Raw genomic sequence first — 18764 nt, forward strand, 5'->3', positions numbered from 1 at the left:
TTAACAGTAAATCTTGGCTCTCTTTTCCTCTCCGCACAGAGAATATAGATCTGGCTCAATTAAAAACTTTTAAAAAAGTTTTTTATTATTTATTTTGAGAGAGGGAGAGAGAGTGAGTGGGGGAGGGGCAGACAGAGAGGGAGAGAGAATCCCAAGCTGGCCCCACACCAGCAGCACAGAGCCTGATATGGGGCTCGAACCCATGAACTGTGAGATCATGACCTGAGCCAAAACCAAGAGTCAGATGCTTAACCAACTGAGCCACCCGGGTGCCTCTGAAAACATTTTTGAATAGTTAATGAATTCCTGTGGTTCCCAAAGATATTAAGAGATATATATCAAAAGATTTGTGTGTAAAGTTGTCTTCAGACCTGCCCTCTCTGCCCGTTGTTCATTCACGTTTACCCTCCCTGTACAGGAACCCGCTGGTGCCTAATACAAGAAAGATGATTGTCGTATTTCTTCTTTTACACAAAAGGTGGTATATCATACATGTCATCCTGCATTGGTTTTTGCTTATTTATCTTAGAACTTTTTTCGTATCACTACCTAGAAGACTTTGTTTTTTCACATGTGGTGAAAGGGGTTTCAGCAGGGTGTTTTTTCATTGTGTGGATCTACCATTCTCAACCAGCAGACATTTGGTTAGTTTCTCCCTGTTTTATTTGGTGGCGGCCTAGTCTTCTGATGCAGGCATCAATTTACCCTGCGCTTATTTAGCCAGTGTCCTGTTCATGGACCAGAAAGCTATTCACCAGGAGAGTCCATGGTGCGGTGACAGCCTGTCCTTTTCCCGTGTACCAGAGCATCTTGGGGATCTTTTTGTATTTCTATACATGGATCTTCTCCGTTCTGTAGTCTCTCCCACTTCCCCTTGGAGCACAGCTGGCAGTGCTGGGGTGGGTGATTTGCACATAAATCTTTGCATTCTGGTAGGAATCTACCTGCAGTGTTTATTCCTGAAAGTGTAATTTCTGGGTCAGGGGTGTATTTTTAAATTTTGATGGCTGCCACCGAGACTGCACTCCAAAGAGGTTGTAGAATTTTAACATGTCATCGGTGTGTGGCAGCATCTGCCAGACTCTGTCCCATCCAAGTGTGAGGTTCTGTGAGCATGTGGCAGTTTGGAACTATAGGCCTTGACTCTTGACTACAACTAAGTCATTCAACCAGGTACCCCTCAACTTCGATATTAAAGATTCTGTGTGCAGTTTTTCTTTTTTCAAATGGTGCCATAACTTTTTTAAAGGGTGAGGGGTTGGAGCAGATATGAAAATGCAGTGACCTGAGGGAACCCGGGGGAGCACATTAGCATTAGATCTCAAGTTCTCAGCCTTCACAAAACAGGACAGAATGGCTGCCAGGCAGAGAGAACGGTAGAACCGTAAGGAATGTTGTACTTGGAGCCCTGGGGACGACACGAGATGTGAGAGATGAGGCTGCAGAACTGGTGGGCTCTGAATAACACCAGGTGTGATGACCTTGAGGTTTGAGACCCTGGACGGGCACCAGGGTGTTCTAGCAGGAGTGACACGACCACACTTGCCTCTTGGACAGATGGCCCCATTGGTGGTGGATTCATCATTTGAGGGTGCTGGTTTCTGTACAATATGGTGAGTTCCCCTAGTGAAGCTGGTGGCCAGAAGGAAGGCTGACCCCCAGGATGTTCATCTCCATGTTAGAGTAAAGATGACCTGGGCCACTCTGGCTCCGGTGGGAAGACACAGCAGGGATCCTGCTGCAGGATTCAGTTTGGCAGATGTTTGTGTGTCTGCCCTGCGTGGTCTTGACCTCTGTGGGCACTTAAAAATGAGCAGATAAGGATTGTATAGAGCTGTGTCCTGTGGTCACTGAGAATGGTGTTGAGGAAGCCACTTAGGGAAAGGAGTTCTCGCTGCTTCTCAAAGGACGAGTCCCAAGGCGGTCTCCCCATTCAAGAGGGAAAGAATACCATGTCTTGTGCTTTTATATCAGGAATCCGACCTTGTACTTACTTTGGTTTAGTCTGCCATCTGATCCCAAGGTTTTTTTTGTTTGTCTTTGTTTTTTTAACTTTTGAGAGAGACAGAGACAGAATGCGAGTGGGTTAGGGGCAGAGAGAGAGGGAGACACAGAATTCAAAGCAGGCTCCTGGGTCTAAGCTGTTAGCACAGAGCCCGATGCGGGGCCTGAACTCACAAGCTGTGAGATCATGACCTGAGCCGAAGTCAGACGCTCAACCGACTGAGCCACCCAGGTGCCCCGTGATCCCAAGTTTTGAGTCTCCCTTAAATGTAAACCTTTACCGTGCACCCAAAGTGATCTTTCTGAAACAGCTTTGACCATGCCACTCCCTTGTTGGAAACAAGTCAGGGGTTCTGCTCTGCCATCAACATGAAGTCCAAATTCCTGAGGTGACAGAGAGCCCCTTGCTATGCTAAGGGCAGGGACCGTGTCTCCTCCCCACCACTGCAGCCCAGCGAAGTGCCTGGTGTCTTGGACTGATCGCTCCCAGCAACCTCCTTAGTCCTCAGAACAGCCCTTTGCAACATAGAATCTTAGGATGGCTCCCTTGTTTGATAAGGAAACTGCAGATGAAACCTCAAGGTCACACAGTGAGTGAATAGCAGAGCTGAAGCAGTCTGCCTTCCTAAACGGCCTTAACCACTGCACTCCAGCCACTTGGCAGGAACTCTGTAAATAGTTGTTGAATGAACAAATACGGTCTTCGCCTGGCCCTCCAGCTGTACCTGAAGTTACTTCTCCCTCATCTGTCCTGCTACAGCCGGGCTGACCCTTTGTGCCCTCACCACCTGATTCATACACAAACACCACCTCTCTTTAGGACTCACTCCTCCCACCGCAGACTTGGCTCGTTTCCACTTCTTGTCCAGGACTTGGCTTACAAGTCCTCTCCTCAGAGAATCCTGCTCTTGAATAGGTGCCCTCACCAAACGGTCTGATTCCCTGCTAGGCCCTGAGCTCTGTCAGGCCCAGAGCACCACGGGCACCCGCACCGGGAAGAGCAGGAGCTGGAGGATGTGTGGTGTGTGGCGAACAAACAAATGCACACGTTTGTAGAGCTGGGCTTGACTCAGAAGGCCCTGCTGTGGGGCTTTCTTTCCATCTGTTCTCTCCACAGACTGCCCTTGCTGGGCTTGAGGACAGACTCCCCTTTTCCTTCATTTTTGTCTGAGGCTAGGCACAAGACGAACTTCCTACGATGACACATGTCACAGCCTTGGGGTTTGGGGCAAGGAAGGCTTTGGCCACACCTTCGCAGCTGTTTTTTGGTGATGCCTCGTGTATCTGTGTTGGGGGAGGGATGCACTTAGATGTGGGAAGGAAGCTGAGTTTCCTCTCCCTACATCTGCTCCCGCTCAGCTTTGGCTCCCAATGCCTTAAGCTGAACATTGGCAGTTATCTTCCTTTGGCTTTGTCTCCTAGGACTTTGAATGTGGAAATGATGTGGAACTTTCCTTCACCAAGAATGGGAAGTGGATGGGCATTGCCTTCCGAATCCAGAAGGAAGCCTTGGGAGGTCAGGCCCTCTACCCTCACGTCCTGGTGAAGAATTGTGCGGTGGAGTTCAACTTCGGGCAGAGGGCAGAGCCCTACTGTTCCGTCCTCCCAGGCTTCACCTTTATCCAGCACCTTCCCCTGAGCGAGCGGATCCGGGGCACTGTGGGACCAAAGAGCAAGGCAGAGTGTGAGGTGAGTGGGCCCGGAAGACTGAATTGGAGGCCGCTTCTCCAGAGTCACATTGCTGCCAAGGCAGAAGGGAGACCCTGCAGTGGGGTGGTGAAAGTGGCACAGCCTCACTGAGGGAGACACCTGGGGCCTCTTCCTCCAGGCTTCCCAAGGCTGGGAGACAGTGGTGAGGGGGTGGGTGTGGCCTGGAAGAGGGAGGGGCTGGGGTGAGAGACCAAAATCTTGGAAAGGTTCCCCAAAAAAGTTGTCATGGCTCCATCCACACTGCTCCATCAGTGAGGTCAGGATCTTGGAAAAGGAGGCTTTCCTCCCAGCAGACAGGGATGTGAAGGCACTTCTGGTGAGTGCATTCTTGAAGGAGGTTGTGCGGTTCCATCCCCTAACGCTGCCAAGGCTAAGAACAAAAATGACAACTGATCTTGGGGGTGATGAGGCTGCAAAAGCTGTACTGGTGAGCTTTGCTCTCAAGATAATGTTTTACTAGATACATAAGTGATTTGATGTTTATTCTAAAAAACTAAACATAAAGGTTAGTTCCCCGTAATTCCACTGTTTGCAAATAAGTTTACTGTTAAAGTTTTCAAGTTTATGCTATCCTTTTTGCTATGCTAGGTGCCTGGTTTATACACACACACTTATAATTGAGAACTTAAAGCATAAGCATTTTGGTATCCTCCCTTTCATTCAACATTATTTTGTGAGCTTTATCCTACTACATGAACCCCTCTTTTTAAACTCACTTATAATGGTCTTAAAAACTCATCATTCCCCCTCTTGTTGGGCGTTTAGGTTGTATCTAGTGTTTGCCAAATTCTAAATGTACTACTAAATAAGTACCATGCTTGTCGTCATGGGTGTTAGTCTGTTCCCGTCTCAGACTCCAGGAAGGTTGTACCCACTTGTTGTGCCCACTACGTGTACCATGCCCAGTGCATCGCCCTCCCTGGGCTTTTTCCTGCCAGAGGCCACTTCATCCTGTCTAGCAAAGTGTAAATAATCATGATAACAGCACTTCATTTTGTGCTCGCCCCATGCCAGGCCCTCTGTTAAGAGCCTGACACACCTCATGTCTTTGGATCCCAGCAGCAACGCTGTGAGGTAGACGCTCTCATTGCTTCTATTTTCCAGAGGCAGCCATGAGGCTTAGACTCACCCTCGAGGTCACCAGTGAGTGAGGGTGGTGCCCGGCTGCCATGCCACCCACTGCTACTGCTTCAGTGCCCCGCTTTGTCCCATTCTTGTAGATTCTGATGATGGTGGGCCTGCCCGCTGCCGGTAAGACCACGTGGGCCATCAAACATGCAGCCTCCAACCCCTCCAAGAAGTACAACATCCTGGGTACCAATGCCATCATGGATAAAATGCGGGTAAGGATGGTTCCCGGTCTCTCCATATTCATCTCCCACCCCCCCCCCCCAAGTGCTGCCCTGCAGCCAGGACCACCCACCCCTTCACCACCCTCTGTCCACAGGTAATGGGCCTACGCCGGCAACGGAACTATGCCGGCCGCTGGGACGTCCTGATCCAGCAGGCCACCCAGTGCCTCAACCGCCTCATTCAGATCGCCGCCCGCAAGAAACGCAACTATATTCTAGATCAGGTACTCACTGGTTGAGCGTCAGGCCCCAGAAAAAGGAAGGGGCCTGTTGGGTACCTGGGAATTCTCCTCTGGTCCTTTTTTTTTTTTTTTTTTTTCTTTTTTTTCTTTTTTCTTTTTTCTTTTTTTCCTGCATAATGCTCTTGGACTGTAGTGCTGGTCAGGGAGTCAGCCATACATGATGACACAGTGCCAGACTCAGCATAGTTCTCTGAGCCCGGTCTGTGGGTGGGGCCTGGGGCCATGGTCCAGATGTAGCTCAGGCTCTCAGCAGCTCACCAGTACAGCTTCTGCAGCTATTTAGCCAAATGGAAGGGAGGTAGATTTCTGAAATGGACAAACATGGGCTTGAATCCGAGCTCTGCCTCTTCCTAGCTGCGTGCCTGTGGGTGGCTGACCTCATCCTCCAAATCTCAGTGTTGTGGTCTATAAAATAGAGATCATATAATGGTACCCATCTGACACATGGTCTGGCATGTGATCGCTGGAAATTGTTGTTAATTACCCTACAGAATAGGTATGTCCCGGCTTCTCTTAGCATGTTTTTATGACTATGGGATACATATTTAAGTCATGTATTTTCTTTTTTTCTAAATCACATATTTCCTACCTGCCATTTCAATTAAGAGGAAGGTTCTTAGCATCAGAAGGTCTAGGAACCTTTGAAATTAAATCATAATTTTGTATGCAGGCTCAGATATGTATTTTAAAACAACAACTGGACAGTTTTGAGTTAGGATAGGAAGATCCTCCATGGCTGTTAGCATTCTCAAAAGTATGAGTGACCCAAACATGGTTAAGGGTCCCTGTCTCAGAGTAATGAGTTCCTCACGTTTACCACCTATGAGACATCATTCTTGACACTGCCCTGAAGGCTTTTTCTTTTGTTTCTTTTTTTTAAATAAGTGTTGTGGTTGTTTTTTAATTTTTTTTTTTTAATGTTTATTTATTTTTGAGAGACAGAGAATGTGAGTGGGTTAGGGGCAGAGAGAGAGGAAGACACAGAATCCGAAGCAGGCTCCAGGCTCCGAGTGGTCAGCACAGAGCCCGATGCAGAGCTTGAACCCATGAGCTGTGAGATCGTGACCTGAGCTGAAGTCGGACACTCAACCTACTGAGCCACCCAGGCGCCCCCCTGCAGACTTTTTCAAGTAGCAAATCCTATACGTGGGGATCTATGAACAAGCCTCTGTTCCCTTCCACCTTGCATTTGCCCTTTCTTTAAAATCTCTGAGTGCAAATACGTAACCCAAGTAGTACCCCCACCCTGGCAGCCTTACCATTCATGTAGCCCTGGGTACTTTGGTTACTGTGAGTTCAAAGGGTCCTGATGACGGTGGAGCTGGTGGTGGCGCTGGCTTGTCAGAAAGGTGGTTGGAATCTCCAGGGAACCAGGTTGGCTTTGCATAGGAGTGACATCTTCTACAAAACAATTGAGCGGGAGCTCCCAGGTCAGGGGACACATGGAGATTTGGGGAGAGTGGCTCCGTGCCCCTTCCCTGTACCTTGCCCTCTGCATCTCTTCCATCGGGCTGCTCCCGAGTTTTTCATAATAAACCAGTAAGCTGATGTTTACAGTGGAAGAAATGAGGCCTCCTAGCCAACATAGAAAAAGAGAGAGCTCATGGTAAGAAATTAGTTCTTAAAGACAAAAAGAAAAAAGCTATTGACTGATCTTTATGATCAGTCTTTAAGATCAGTGATCTTTATGATAGACAAATTTATTTAAAGGATCTTGCCAAGCAGTTAGGTGTCAAGAGTAGAAATTTGGCTTGCTGATGAAACAGCCATGCTACAAAAACTAAAAGTTGGTCAAAGCCGTGCCACACCTCTGGCACTACTCTGTGATAGTGGAGATGTGAGATTCGCTCTGAGTGTTGCTATTCTGGAAGGTGGAGCTGAAAAGGTGCACTTTCATCCAGTGACAAACACCGAGACCATAGGATTGAGCCCTGAAGACTCACATTTGTAAAGTACTAATTGGGTTAATGAAAAAAAGAAAAAAGCAAAACAGTTGAGCACAAGATAGTCCAGGAGCCACCCAGCGTTATTCCCCCAGCTCAGCCCCATTACCGATGCATATAGCCAGCTTTCTCCCCCTTTAAAGACTTCCTTTTCTTTCTTTCTTTTTTTCTTTCTTTTTTTTCATGTTTATTCATTTATTTTGAGAGAGAGAGAGCGTGAGCAGGGGAGGAGCAGAGAGCGTGGGAGAGAGAAAATCCCAATCCGTGCTGTTGGCGCAGAGTCCAACAAGGGGCTTGATCCCACAGACCGTGAGATTGTGACCCGAACCGAAATCAAGAGTCAGATGCTCAACAGACAGCCACCCAGGCACCCTAAGAGTTGTTTTGTTTTGTTTTTTTTAATTTTTTTTTTTAATGTTTATTTATTTTTGAGACAGAGAGAGACAGAGCATGAACGGGGGAGGGTCAGAGAGAGGGAGACACAGAATCTGAAACAGGCTCCAGGCTCTGAGCTGTCAGCACAGAGCCCGACGCGGGGCTTGAAATCACTGACCGCGAGATCATGACCTGAGCCGAAGTCGGCTGCTCAACCGACTGAGCCACCCAGGTGCCCCAGAGTTTGTTTTTTAAACAAGCCTCATTTTGCCCCATTCTTTTTGTCAGGGCATTTTGAAATTGTAGTCTGACTAGGCCCCAGTGGGACTGGGTCCTAAAAGGTGTGAGAGCAGTGGTGTTTTAACACCTTGAGGATTCCTTGTTTGGACACCCCAGCAAGTATTCCCTGCCTATCTTTTTCTCAGTTTGCTGGTTAAATTAACTGTGAAACCTATTTCAGATATGTAGCCCGGTGGAGAAGGATTATAGTCATAGTGGTAGATGGTCTTAACATCCGTGTTCAACATTTCAAAATGGGCTCTCTCTGGAAGTCAAGCCCTCGCACCTCAGCCAGGCATAGAACGGCTTAGCCTTCTCAGCTTGTGCTGGCTTGTTCAGGGACAGGATCCAGGGCAGTACTGGGTGCACCTGTGCTCTTCAGGGCTTCTGGCGTCCTGGTAGGGGGGACCTGCAGGTCAGGCCAAGTGATCTAGGCCAGCAGGGAGACAAAATAACCTGAACTCCGAAGGAGGGAGAAGAGTGTTCTTGGATTAACCACAGATCGTAGGATTGACTTGGGGTCTGAAGCTATAGGTTACTCAGGCCTGGGAAGAGGTCTAAAGTCAGTGGTTTGATCTGTCTTTTTGGCTTAAGCCCCAAAAGTGGGTTCCAGAAAATCCTGGGGGTATGATACAAGATTCACAGCAGACCCCTGGCCAGATGCTGGCACTTCCCACTCCACCAGCTTTGACAATGAGGATAAGTTGATGAACAGCTGTCTCCTGAGCTAGATAGACCTCCCAAAGCAGAGACAGTAATGCAGGCCATGTCCCTACAATCCCAGGATCTCAGCTCAAGGCTCTTTTTCCCTTTTCTCTCTGATTTTTCCTTAGTGTTCAGACCTCCCTCCATGTGGCTCTCCTGTTACTTAGGTTGGCCTCAGAAATGCTAGTCCTTGAGAGGGAAGGAGAAAGAAATTGTGTGAGCCAGGATTCTGCCTTCGGTCAGGATCCCAGCCCCTACCCCAGGATGTATCTCATTGAGCACAAGCTCTCAGGTGTGTTGGGGCCTGGACCTACATTCCATGATTACTTGAGTCCTCTTGAGATCATGTGGGACATCTGGGGAGGGGAAAAAAAAGTAGATGGACCAAAGGGGAAGCTTAGGCCTCATCAGGGAAAAGAACCTATTTGAAGTTATTTGGTCAGTTTACTGGTAGAACAGGTCACTGCTGACTTCCCAGAAAGTCACAGCCAAGAATGGTGGGAGCCTTGGTGGAAAATTAGGAAAGCTTTCTGGAGGTGGGGTGCCTAGCCAGGACATGGATGATGATAAAAGGAGTTGAGACTTTGCCCTGAGGGTGGTGGGGAGAGGGACATGGCTAGCTTTGCTTGACTGGTAAAAGGCTGAAGAGCAAGGGAGAAAGAGAAGTTGGAAGCCACATTGCTTCACGTGGTCTCTGGGGGCCTCTCTTACCGGTGGAAAGCGTTTGGAATGAGATGCTGCCTGGCCTGCCCCTGACCCACCACAGGAGCTCTCCTGGAGGCTTTTGAGAAGGCCTCTGCAGGGCCATGTGTGAGGGCCCTAAACCACCCCAGAGTTGAGGACTGCAGGCTAGGAGTTCCCTCAGGGCTCTAACAGCTCAGAGCCAGGCCAGGCAGTAATCAGAAACCGCGCTGGAGGTGACCACATTGCCAGCCCTGCCTCAGTCGTCAGAACATGTGGTTCTAGTCCCACTTTGTGTCCCTGTTGACAAGCGCCATGCCTTCTCCTGAAACACAAACCTAGGGCTGAGATTAGAGGCCCAAAGTTAACCGCCTATTGTTGGCAGGTGTTGGAGAGGGAGGGGTTTCTCTTCACCTTCCCATCCCCAGAGCCTCAGCCTGTGTCATTGTTGACACTCCCAACAAATTCTCTTCCTACATATGTGGTTCCTTCCACTGGATTCACCTCCCTGAGCCCAGAGTGAACTCTTGTCACCAGCTTTAAATTTGCTCCACGAGTCCAGCCATGTTTCTGTCACTGCCAGCCTGACCCCGCTGAGCTCTGGACAGGGGACAGTGGGACTCTCACAGAACTCAGGCTGGGAGCCCACTGTGTTTCTCCCTCACTCCCTCAGGCTGTCATACACTAGAGCTATCCACTTAGCTTCTTTGAGGAACCCAGTTCCTGTCCTTCGGCCCATATGGCTGGGGATTGGGGATAGCTGGGGACAGGGAGGCAAGAAACATAGCCCCAGACCTTCGTAGAGTCAGCATCTTCAAGCAGGGTGGGACTGGGAGAAGCAGGAGCTGGACAGAGGGATCCCACACAGCTGGAAAAGCTGACCTAGCTGTTGTGCTGGTCTCCTAGCAACAGCCACCAGCAGCCCCTAGTGACCGTAGCAGTGCTGGGCCGGCTCAGGGGCCCTGACCTCACTGTGTTTGCTGTAGCAACAGCCACCAGCAGCTAACTCCCTTTCCTCCTGGAAGCCAGGCATTTGCATTTCTACTGGCCTGGTTCAGGCACTTCCCTTCCCCAAGCCCAGGACTAAGGGGGAGGGACAGGCAGTCTTGAAAACACTCGCCAAGTGTGTTCTCAGCACCTCCGTTCCAGAGTGTCTGAGGAGCCATCCCTCCAAGTCTAGCCACTTCCCCCGACAGGGGCCAGCTATTTATGAGTTGGTTCTGCTCCGCCCCCACCCCTCCTATCCCCAGAAGGTGCAGGGACGAGCCTCTGCCCCCCATCTGCCCCTTGGGAAACCTCCAGGTGGTGTTTATCCATGTCCTTGGGGTTCGAGGCAGTCAAAATAGGATCGCTTCTTAAGAGCAAGAACATGGAATGGGTTGTCCGTAGAATGATCTAGGGCCACAGTCCCACTGGCACCTATTCACTCTGGCCTTTGTGCCAGGAGAAAAACCTCATTATTTAGCTAGAGGAGGCCAAATTCTATCTTGCTATGATCAGATGCCACTTTCTGCTTTGCCTTTAGGAATGAGTCCAGGAAGAGCAGTGGAGAGAGGGACCTTTCCTCTAACCTGATGTGCCTCTTAACCATTTGTGGCCCAAGGCCTCTCCTTGGGCTGGTCCCAGGTCCCAGCCTGAGTGTCCTCCTGCCCCTCCTTGAAGGGTGGAACATTTTCCCTGGGGAACAGGGAGGAACATCCCTGCCTAGTGTGTGTTAGGGCTGGGGGTCTGGTTGGTGAGAACAGCTACACCCACAGCCCAGATCTTTCAGCAAATGTGCTCTGGGGTCCCTGGGCTCTGGGTGACCCACAGCCCAGCTTCCTGTTCCTTGTGTCTTGGGAGAGGATCTCTTGTGACTTTTTCTTTTTTTTTTTTTTTTAATTTAACTTTCCTTGGTCCTTTCCATTAGGAAGCCTCTCCAAGGACAGTGTCAGTCCTGTTGGCTATATTTTCAGACCCACCCTGTGTGTGTTGACTTGGAACTTTTCCTGCCCCCTCCCTGCCACATGCCAGACGTTTTCACATCTGCAACTCCTCAACAGAGCCAAGAGGAGGGTGATATGATCCCTGTCTTTCAGATGAAGAAATTTGAGAGGCAGGCTAATTAGGTGACTTGTCTACAGCCTCACAAATAGTAGAAGGCACAGCTGGGATTTCAACCCCAAGCTTCTTCCCCAAAGCCTGTGTTCTCCCTGTCCCATCTCACTGTCCCTGCCCTTCTGATGGGATGTCACTGTAGCTTGATCCTCCCCTGGCCTGGGTTGCTTTGCATTCACATTTTAACAGCGAGAATATCCATGGCACACACCCCCTCCACAATAATAGCCATAACAGCCGTGCTTCCCGTTTGTTCAGTGTTGGCTGTGAGCCAGGCCCTGGGCTAATCAAGGGCTTTTACTCACATGAACTTCTATTGTCTTAATAACGACTGTATGACATTCATACTCTTTTCCCCTTTCAGGGCTTGAGACTCAGACTCATGAAATACGCAGTACGTTGATTTTACAGACAAGTAAGCCAGAGTTTTTCACCCAGGGCCATGCAGGTGTGACCTGACCAGGTCCACCCCACACACTGCTTGCCTCTGTCAAGATGCTCCCACTCTGGAGGCTGTCTCATAACCCCACTCTAGGAGTTCCTCGTGTTTGGACGGTTGCTTTGTGGTCCTTTTCCGCTCAGTCTTCACCAGTTCTAGGAGGGCAGCTTCTCATCCCTGTTTTACAGATGAGGCAACTGCATAAGGGCTGGCCAGAGCTAGTTACTGGCCGCACTAGGGTTTTTCCACCTTGCCAGGCTGTGTCTTCAAAATGCCATATTTTTGTGTCCACTGGTGCATGCCCCTTACAGACTCTTCACCTCTGTAGCTTCTCCCTTGAGTCCCTGTCAAAGCCATTAGAAGTTGTTTAAATGCAGTTATTCCTCGTTACTCCAGAGCTGTTGAGTGTCTGAGTTTGGATAGGGTGGATACCCGTATAGGTGCCTGGGCCCCACTTCTAGAGAATGGGGTTTGGGGGTTCCTTAGTGGGGGTGGGCCTGCTTTTTTTTTTTTTGTTTTTGTTTTTGTTTTTGTTTTTGTTTTTTGGAGTAGCATCCAGAAGGTTTGGGTGTGCAGGCTGAATCTCCCAGGTCTGGGCCCCAGTCCCAAAGGGCCTGGCATGTAGTTGGTTTTCAGTAAATGGAAGCTAATGGTCACTGCTGCTCTCAATCAAGTGTTTTCTAGAGACCCACTTTGTGCCCAGTGCACACTGCACACCGCCCAGACGAAGAGAACAAAATGTTAGCAGCAAAACCACTTGTGAAAAGCATGGGCTGCTGCCTCGTCAGGCTCTGGGTAAAAGCCTGTGGATGAGACTGATGTTTTAGAGAGGGACTGAGGGAATGAAAACAGTCCACACGGCAGTCAAAAGGGGGTGGTTAATTATGGCAACCACTGTGTAAATATTATGGAGCCATTAAAAGTGAACACTGACACAGAAAAAAGGTTAAAGAAACATTAAGTGAAAAAAGCCTTCAGGAGAGTATGTAGCATGATTCCACTTGTGTTAAAAATCACACAGATCGGTGCTCACTTTGGCAGCACACACACTAAAATTGGAACGACACAGAGAAGGTGAGCATGGCCCCTGCTCAAGGATGACATGTTTGTGAAGCGTTGCATATTTTATTATTTTTTATGAGAGAGAGAGAAAAGGAGGGGAGAGAGCAAGCTCAGGGAAGGGGTAAAGAGAGAGGGAGAGAGAATCCCAGGCAGGCTCCATCCCATGAACTGTGAGGTCATGACCTAACCCAAAATCAAGAGTGCGACACTTAACCGACTGAGCCACCCGTGCACCCTGCATTTTAAACATGAACACTTTTCGTTGTGTACCTATAAGATTTTTCCACCAGGTCTCAAAGTCGGTGCTTTAAGAAAAAAAATCACACAGATCTTCCTGGAAATACATAAATTCAGTACAGGCCATCTCTGGGAAGTAGGACTGGCAGTAAGCGGATGAAGGGATTATTCTTACTCTAAACTTTATCCTTGTACTCTGACAGTTTTATCGTGAGCAGGTGTTACTTTTAGAATTGGGGGTGGGGAGGGGTAGGGCGTAAAATGCATACCAAGAACAAATAGGAGTTAAAAGCCCAAGTGTAGGTACCCCTTGTCCTGTGACTGTCAGCAGCCACTTTCCCAAAGCCAATTTCTCAGAATGGGCTCAAGAATCTTAACAAAAAAAGCACAGTTTCCTGAGTTTGTTTTGTTTTGTTTGCTTAGAGCTAGTATCCTTTTCTCAATTCCTGGCCCACAGAATACCTGATAGGAAAAAACCCAACTCGTAACGTACCATCTCTTGCCTCTTCTGTTTCCTACCCCTAGACAAATGTTTATGGGTCAGCCCAGAGACGAAAAATGAGACCATTTGAAGGCTTCCAGCGCAAAGCTATTGTAATTTGTCCCACTGATGAGGACCTAAAAGACCGGACTATAAAGCGAACTGATGAGGAGGGGAAGGATGTCCCAGATCACGCGGTCCTAGAAATGAAAGGTAGGAGATAAGCCAGCACAGCAGGGTCCTTAGGAGAAAAGCGCCTTCCATCGTCCTTTCCTCCCCAGCTCCTTGCTTATTCCTCTTTTGATCTTGTCCATTCTTTCCTTGCTCCCATTTTGCCCTTCCCTGTCTAGTGCACCTGTGAATGGAAGAGCTGCTGACATCTCTCACAGCATGGTTTAGACTAGATGGGGCTGGGGCAGGATGAGGGAGAGGACACGTGGTGGGAAACGCTGAGACCTGCACATCTCCTGCCTCTGGCACCCACTGGTGGGGTGACTGAGCAAGCTTCATTCTGCTCCTGTGTAGAAACAAGGATGGTGATTCCACGTCTCTGGCCCACTCCCTGGGGAGGCTGGAGGGAGTGTTTATATTTGGTGGGGCTTGTAGCCACCTCTTCAGAAAAGGGACAGGAGAGTCTTTATTAACTCCTGATCATTGTCAGAGAGGTTAAGACCCTTTCTCACTTCTGTCACTCACTATTCATGCCTCTGCCATCTCCCTTCTGGCCGGCCAGTGTCCTGGGGGTGTAGGGGACTAGACCTTGGGAGGTGCTGACCTCCCTCTCCCTGCTCCCTCCGGGGCCCTGCCTTCCTCCTAGCCAACTTCACGTTACCAGACGTTGGGGACTTCCTGGATGAGGTGCTGTTCATTGAGCTGCAGCGGGAAGAAGCAGACAAACTGGTGAGGCAATACAACGAAGAAGGTCGCAAGGCCGGGCCACCCCCTGAAAAGCGCTTTGACAACCGAGGTGGTGGTGGATTTCGGGGCCGTGGGGGCGGTGGTGGTTTCCAGCGCTATGACAACAGAGGCCCACCAGGGGGCAACCGAGGAGGCTTCCAGAACCGAGGAGGAGGCAGTGGTGGAGGAGGCAACTACCGAGGAGGTGAGACATCTCAAGCAGAGCTCTCTCCGCTCTTGGCTCCCGGGTCAGGGTTGGTGATTGCTTATTCAATCAGCAGATGAATTTTCCCTAGCACCAGCTGTGGGCTGAATTCTGGTGGAGAACCAAGGTGATCAAACTCTGGGGCCACAGGGAAATTCCCACTGTCCTGCTTCTCCTGGGGATTGCTTCTGAAGCCCATGCCCGTTTGTAGGTCACCCTCTGTCATTTTTACGAGTCCAACCTTCCATCTGACCATGAGCTCCGTAAGAAGAGGGGCCAGGCCGAGTTTACTGCCGGTCCTGCCTTCCAGCTCAGGCACAAGGCAAACGTTAGGACTGTTTTCGCGGTTTAGTATTCAAACAAATAGAAAAATGGGCTTAGGTTAATTTGCCCAAGTTTCTCCCAGCTAAATCCAGAGCTGGGAGCAGGTGGTCCAGTGCCCAAGTTTTCTATCTTAAGTTCTGCTGTCTCTGAGGTAAAGTGTATGATCATGATTTAACTAGCATACCCAACTGTTTCAGTGTTGTGCTAGATGGTTCTGGGGACACAGCCATGACCTGGACAGACACATCACCCTGTGCTGACAGTACAGAAGGATTCTGCACTGAATGGCAGAGCCCAGGGTTACTGTGAGCTTGGGTGACACCAGATCCAGCCTGTGAGGGAGCCAGGCTCAGGAAAGGCCTCCCAAGATAGCAATGTCTAGGCTGAGGTCCAGAGACCTGTGGAAGTTGACAGGGGAAGGGTTCTGGGCCCAGCAGCAGCTGGTCAAGGGCTCAGGAGAGATGGCCCATTTGACCCAGCCTGAAGAGGACTGTCCTCAATATTTAGCATCCCTCTTCCTGACCTTCTCTGATTTGTTCAATAGCTATCAAGATGCTGGGGACACAGTAGAAACCAAAACAGCCCTGGTCACGAGCTCACAGTCCAGTGGGCAGGACAAACCTGTCAGCAGACAGTGAAGACTGAGTTATCAGGGCTGTATGGGGGACGTGCCCAGGGGTCTGGGGAAACCCAGAGTGGAGCCCAGCTCCTGAGGGTCCCAAGTTCAGAATGACGAGACCTCCCACCTGGCTTCTCCAATGCAGGTTTCAACCGCAGCGGAGGTGGTGGCTACAACCAGAACCGCTGGGGTAACAACAACCGGGATAACAACAATTCCAACAACCGAGGCAGCTACAACCGGGCTCCCCAGCAACAGCCACCACCACAGCAGCCCCCGCCACCGCAGCCTCCACCGCAACAGCCGCCGCCACCACCCAGCTACAGCCCCGCTCGGAACCCACCAGGGGCCAGCAGCTACAACAAGAATAGCAACATCCCTGGCTCGAGCGCCAGTACCAGCACCCCCACTGTCAGCAGCTACAGCCCTCCACAGGTGAGAACATAACATGTACGGGGCAGCGATTGTGGTCCCGTGCTCCAGCCGCGGGTCTCCACTCTTCCCTCCAGCCCTGCCCTTCTTCCTGGCAGTGCTTTTGACTGGATGGACCCTAGATACTCCTTCCAGACCCAGATAAATTGGGAACTTCTTGTTTTTCCCCCTCACCCCACCTGTCAGGGTGGTGTGCTATAAGTGTTGAATGCTCCAGCAAGTAAATTTTTCTGGGTTGTGTCGCTGGCCTCTACTGAATCCCCAAGAAAGCACTTGATCGGAGCTGCCCTTTGCCGAGGCTGGAAGGGACTGACCCCCTTATCTCTAACGTACTGAGACAGGCCCTAAGGTTGGGAGGTCTCGCCCTGTGCCCTGAGAGTTTCACTCTGGAGCAGCTCCTAGCTCAGTTCCAACTCTCCACAAGCTGGTGCTCGGACTCTGGTATGCACAGGCCTGTCACCCAGAGCTGTCCGCAGCCATTTCCTGAGCGCCTTCCACATGCCAGGCCTGGGAACAGCTGCCAAGAGACATTGGTGAATGGCTCCTAGTCCTGCTTTAACCAGAATATTTCCTAGAATGGGATTTGGGCAGGCACGAGTTCAAGCCCCCGCCCCACGTCTTAGTTCTGTAACCTTACATAAATGTTTCACCTCTCCGGACCTCATATTCTTCATAAAAGGCTAGAGTTGTTTATAGAACTCACTTCTGAGGTTTGTTGTGAGGGATGGGTGGCATTATAGCTTTGTGGGGAAAGCTCTGGAACTAGACAGACCAGAGCTTAACTCCCAGCTCCACCACTTCTTACTGTGTGACTTGGGCCCGGTTGTTTCACCTCCTTGAGTGTCAGCTTCCTTCTCTGTAAAATGCCACTAATGGAACCCGCCTCTCAGATTTGATGGGGGGATTAGATGGGTTAACGATAGAGCCTGGATTTGGGAAGCACCTGGGAAATTGCTACTACAGTTGCTCTCAGCCAACCTTCCCAAAGCAACTGCCACTACTTATTGAGTGCTCAAGCTTACTGAATATACAAAGCAGTCTGAAGGGGAAAAAGCAGTGGAATTTCAAGAGATGCTGTGCGCCTTGCTCCCCCAGGGTCTTAGAGCCAGGAGACTGCAGAACACAGCCTTACATCCCACCCTGTCCTGCCATGTCCCAGAGCCGACCCGTTTCCTCAGCCCTCAGACAACCTCCACCAAGGAAGTTCCTTTGTGGGCCCACTGCTTACAAAGGCCCTTCCTCCATCCCAGCTGAGCTATTTCACAGAACCCTGATTTTTCCCCCCGTTTTCCAGCCGAGTTACAGCCAGCCACCGTACAACCAGGGAGGGTACAGCCAGGGCTACACAGCCCCTCCACCTCCACCTCCACCACCGCCTGCCTACAACTATGGGAGCTATGGCGGCTACAACCCGGCTCCCTATACCCCACCGCCGCCCCCCACCGCACAGACCTATCCTCAGCCCAGCTATAACCAGTATCAGCAGGTAGGTGCCAGACTCAGGCTATGGGGGTGGGGGGAGGGTGTGCTAAAGAGACTTCCAGGGGCCTGGACTGGAGTCTGTATTTATTCCTAAAAAGATGGGCTGGCCTCAGGCCAGTATTTGTCTGATGTAGCCATTCCATTTGGTGGACACTTACGTACCAGCTGCTGAATACCTGATCTGAACCTCCCCTCCCAGTGCAGCAAGCAAACTACAAAGCAGGGGCCTTCAAATCCTGCTTCAGCACCATGGCCAGTGTCCACACCCCTGGGTTGGTGCTAGGCCATCATAGCTATTAGTAAGTGTTTTGAATATGGCTATCTGGCTGTACCTGAAAGGACATTAGGTTGGCAAGCCAGGAGGTCTGGGCTTTAGTCCCTGACTGTCCATCCACGTGGCATCAGGTCAACCACTTGTCCTCCCAAGGTGCCTTGATTTCTCTCTCAGGGGACCCATCTCTGCCCTGGGTGGGAGTAGGGTCAAGGCAGGAGCCAAATGTGGGTCTGGGTAAGGACAACCTGGTGCTCTTGGTCTCTCTCTCCAGTATGCCCAGCAGTGGAACCAGTACTATCAGAACCAGGGCCAGTGGCCACCATACTACGGGAACTACGACTACGGGAGCTACTCCGGGAACACACAGGGAGGCACAAGCACACAGTAGCCGGTGTGCTCTGGAGGCCCCTGCCGGCTTCCTCCACCAGCGCCCACCTCGGCCCCCTCGTCTACCCCCACTGGGTCCTGTGGTGCTGGGGGACGGGTCATCCCAGGGCTGCCTCCTTTCAGCCCACTGCCTCCCCTCTGAGGGGCTTCTTCCCCAACACAGGGCCGGGCATTTTTCTCTGGATTCAAACAGGCAACAGTGACCTTTTATTTTCTGTTTGTCCCCTTCTTCCTCCCCTTCTTCTCTTCTTCCTCCCCTTCTTCTCTTCTTCCTCCTCCCCTCCTCCTTTTTGACTGAAGACCCCCCCCCCCCCCTTGGTCAAACAGTGAGGCTGCAGTGGCTGAGGGAGGGCCCCTTCTGCTCATCTGTCCCAGTCCTGCTCCAGCCCCCTCAGCTTCCCACACCCTCATGCAGTTGGTTGTAAATTCTTCCAGGAGCTGTTTTACTGTCTACTTTTCAGGATTTAAAAAAAAAAAAAAAAAATCAAAAACTTAAAAAAAAAAAAACCCACAAGTTTAAAAAGTAAAATGCGGAGG

The 18764-nt window shown here is 50.3% G+C and overlaps 1 protein-coding gene and 1 non-coding gene across 5 annotated transcripts in view; both read left to right on the forward strand.

Moving 5' to 3' along the window:
• Positions 1-18750, forward strand: part of HNRNPUL1 (heterogeneous nuclear ribonucleoprotein U like 1) — a 36684-nt gene extending 17934 nt beyond the window's left edge. For all 4 annotated transcript variants that reach the window (XM_040457160.1, XM_040457158.1, XM_040457159.1 and 1 more), the window contains exons 8-15: positions 3427-3693; positions 4935-5057; positions 5162-5290; positions 13652-13820; positions 14425-14709; positions 15798-16087; positions 17379-17570; positions 18112-18750. In XM_040457160.1, coding sequence (XP_040313094.1) covers positions 3427-3693; positions 4935-5057; positions 5162-5290; positions 13652-13820; positions 14425-14709; positions 15798-16087; positions 17379-17570; positions 18112-18228 — 1572 coding nt within the window. In that variant the 3' untranslated portion in view covers positions 18229-18750. The remainder of the gene's footprint in view (positions 1-3426; positions 3694-4934; positions 5058-5161; positions 5291-13651; positions 13821-14424; positions 14710-15797; positions 16088-17378; positions 17571-18111) is intronic.
• Positions 12853-12955, forward strand: LOC121019066 (U6 spliceosomal RNA). The gene has a single exon (XR_005785429.1). It is a non-coding gene; the product is annotated as a U6 spliceosomal RNA (small nuclear RNA).
• Positions 18751-18764: the final 14 nt, after the last annotated feature.

This window comes from Herpailurus yagouaroundi, unplaced genomic scaffold (assembly GCF_014898765.1).
Source record: "Herpailurus yagouaroundi ecotype Mexico unplaced genomic scaffold, PumYag 220, whole genome shotgun sequence".
In the NCBI taxonomy this organism is placed as follows: domain Eukaryota; kingdom Metazoa; phylum Chordata; class Mammalia; order Carnivora; family Felidae; genus Herpailurus; species Herpailurus yagouaroundi.